The following is a 2,500-nucleotide window of genomic DNA, read 5'->3' on the forward strand; positions in this document are numbered from 1 at the left end:
GCACACACACACAGATGAACAAACGCACACACAGATGAACACACACACACACTGTCCTTCTGCCTCACCTTGCGGTGCACGTCTCCGTCACACAACACACACAGAATGAACAGACAATCCATCTGGATCTCCAGACACACACCGTCATCCTGCTCCTGCCTGCACCAGCGCAGCACCCCTGCACACACACACACACACACACACACACACACACACAAGGGGGTTGTTGATCAGTGTGATCTGGGTTATTGATCAGTGTGATCGGGGTTATTGATCAGTGTGATCGGGGTTGTTGATCAGTGTGATCGGGGTTATTGATCAGTGTGATCGGGGTTATTGATCAGTGTGATCGGGGTTATTGATCAGTGTGATCGGGGTTATTGATCAGTGTGATCGGGGTTATTGATCAGTGTGATCGGGGTTATTGATCAGTGTGATCGGGGTTATTGATCAGTGTGATCGGGGTTGTTGATCAGTGTGATCGGGGTTGTTGATCAGTGTGATCGGGGTTATTGATCAGTGTGATCGGGGTTATTGATCAGTGTGATCGGGGTTGTTGATCAGTGTGATCGGGGTTATTGATCAGTGTGATCGGGGTTATTGATCAGTGTGATCGGGGTTGTTGATCAGTGTGATCGGGGTTATTGATCAGTGTGATCGGGGTTATTGATCAGTGTGATCGGGGTTATTGATCAGTGTGATCGGGGTTGTTGATCAGTGTGATCGGGGTTATTGATCAGTGTGATCGGGGTTGTTGATCAGTGTGATCAGTGTGATCGGGGTTATTGATCAGTGTGATCGGGGTTGTTGATCAGTGTGATCGGGGTTGTTGATCAGTGTGATCGGGGTTGTTGATCAGTGTGATCGGGGTTATTGATCAGTGTGATCGGGGTTGTTGATCAGTGTGATCGGGGTTGTTGATCAGTGTGATCGGGGTTATTGATCAGTGTGATCGGGGTTATTGATCAGTGTGATCGGGGTTGTTGATCAGTGTGATCGGGGTTGTTGATCAGTGTGATCAGGGTTGTTGATCAGTGTGATCGGGGTTGTTGATCAGTGTGATCGGGGTTATTGATCAGTGTGATCGGGGTTGTTGATCAGTGTGATCGGGGTTGTTGATCAGTGTGATCAGTGTGATCGGGGTTATTGATCAGTGTGATCGGGGTTATTGATCAGTGTGATCGGGGTTGTTGATCAGTGTGATCGGGGTTGTTGATCAGTGTGATCAGGGTTGTTGATCAGTGTGATCGGGGTTATTGATCAGTGTGATCGGGGTTGTTGATCAGTGTGATCAGGGTTGTTGATCAGTGTGATCGGGGTTGTTGATCAGTGTGATCGGGGTTATTGATCAGTGTGATCGGGGTTGTTGATCAGTGTGATCGGGGTTATTGATCAGTGTGATCGGGGTTGTTGATCAGTGTGATCGGGGTTATTGATCAGTGTGATCAGTGTGATTGGTCACTCACCCAGCAGTTGGCCAATGCAGCCCTGGTCACACAGATCCTGCAGGAGCGTCTGATGCTGCACCGCCGCCACCGCCCGCAGCACACGCACACACCAGCGTACCTGAGCCTTCTGACTGCCCCGCCCACCGCTGCCATGGAGACTGTGACCACGCCCACTGCAGGTGTCTGACAGGTGCAGTGCAGGTTAGGGTTAGGTCAGGAGACCAAATCTGATACAACTAGAGAGTGTGTGTGTGTGTGTGTGTGTGTGTGTGTGTGTGTGTGTGTGTGTGTGTGTACCGTGCAGCAGCAGCAGCAGGCAGGTGTTGCCGTGGCAGCTCAGGTATTCCTCCAGCATGAGCGGTGCGAGTGTGCTTAGTGTGCTCAGCGCCTGCAGCTGCAGCTCCTCCTGCTGGCTGCGGCTCCAGCTGCAGCGGCTCTCAGCGTGCAGCGGCGGCTTCATCAGCAGCAGCAGACTCAGCATCACACGCGCATCCTTAAACAGCTGATACACACACACACACACACACACACACACACACACACACACACACACACACTGAACACTTGTGCTAAACACACACACGTTAAACACACACATGCTAAACACAGTCTGATGATGATGATGGTGTGTATGTGTGTATGTGTGTGTGTGTGTGTGTGTGTGTGTGTGTGTGTGTGTGTGTAGAGACCTGCAGGGCTGCCAGATCTCCAGACAGCAGCACCAGCAGGTTCAGCAGCAGCTTCTTCATCTCGAAGTCCTCCTCACTGAAGGACAGCTTGAGGTTTCGCACCAGAGGGTTGTGGCTCTTCACTGAGGAGCACACACACTCTTCAGAAACACACTCGGCAAACACACACGCACACACACACACACACACAAAGGGAAGAGAAACACACACTTACACTCAGGGAAGGTGGCAAACAAGGCGAGGATTTTTACGACACCGCTCTCCTGAAACACACACAGATAGAGAACCGTGAAGCCTCATACACACACACACACACACACACACACACACACACACACACACACACACACACACACACACACA

The 2,500-nt window shown here is 51.0% G+C and overlaps 1 protein-coding gene across 3 annotated transcripts in view; it reads right to left on the minus strand.

Annotated features, from left to right (window-relative positions):
* cfap69 (cilia and flagella associated protein 69) overlaps positions 1 to 2,500 on the minus strand; it is an 11,615-nt gene that overhangs the window by 5,674 nt on the left and 3,441 nt on the right. For 2 of the 3 annotated variants that reach the window (XM_073931241.1, XM_073931242.1), the window contains exons 9-13: positions 2,352 to 2,400; positions 2,138 to 2,259; positions 1,746 to 1,950; positions 1,467 to 1,631; positions 69 to 178 (exon numbers count right to left, since the gene is read on the minus strand). In XM_073931241.1, coding sequence (XP_073787342.1) covers positions 69 to 178; positions 1,467 to 1,631; positions 1,746 to 1,950; positions 2,138 to 2,259; positions 2,352 to 2,400 — 651 coding nt within the window. The remainder of the gene's footprint in view (positions 1 to 68; positions 179 to 1,466; positions 1,632 to 1,745; positions 1,951 to 2,137; positions 2,260 to 2,351; positions 2,401 to 2,500) is intronic. The other variant, XM_073931243.1, reaches the window with a different exon arrangement.

This window comes from Danio rerio, chromosome 19 (genome assembly GCF_049306965.1).
Source record: "Danio rerio strain Tuebingen ecotype United States chromosome 19, GRCz12tu, whole genome shotgun sequence".
Classification (NCBI taxonomy): Eukaryota; Metazoa; Chordata; class Actinopteri; order Cypriniformes; family Danionidae; genus Danio; species Danio rerio.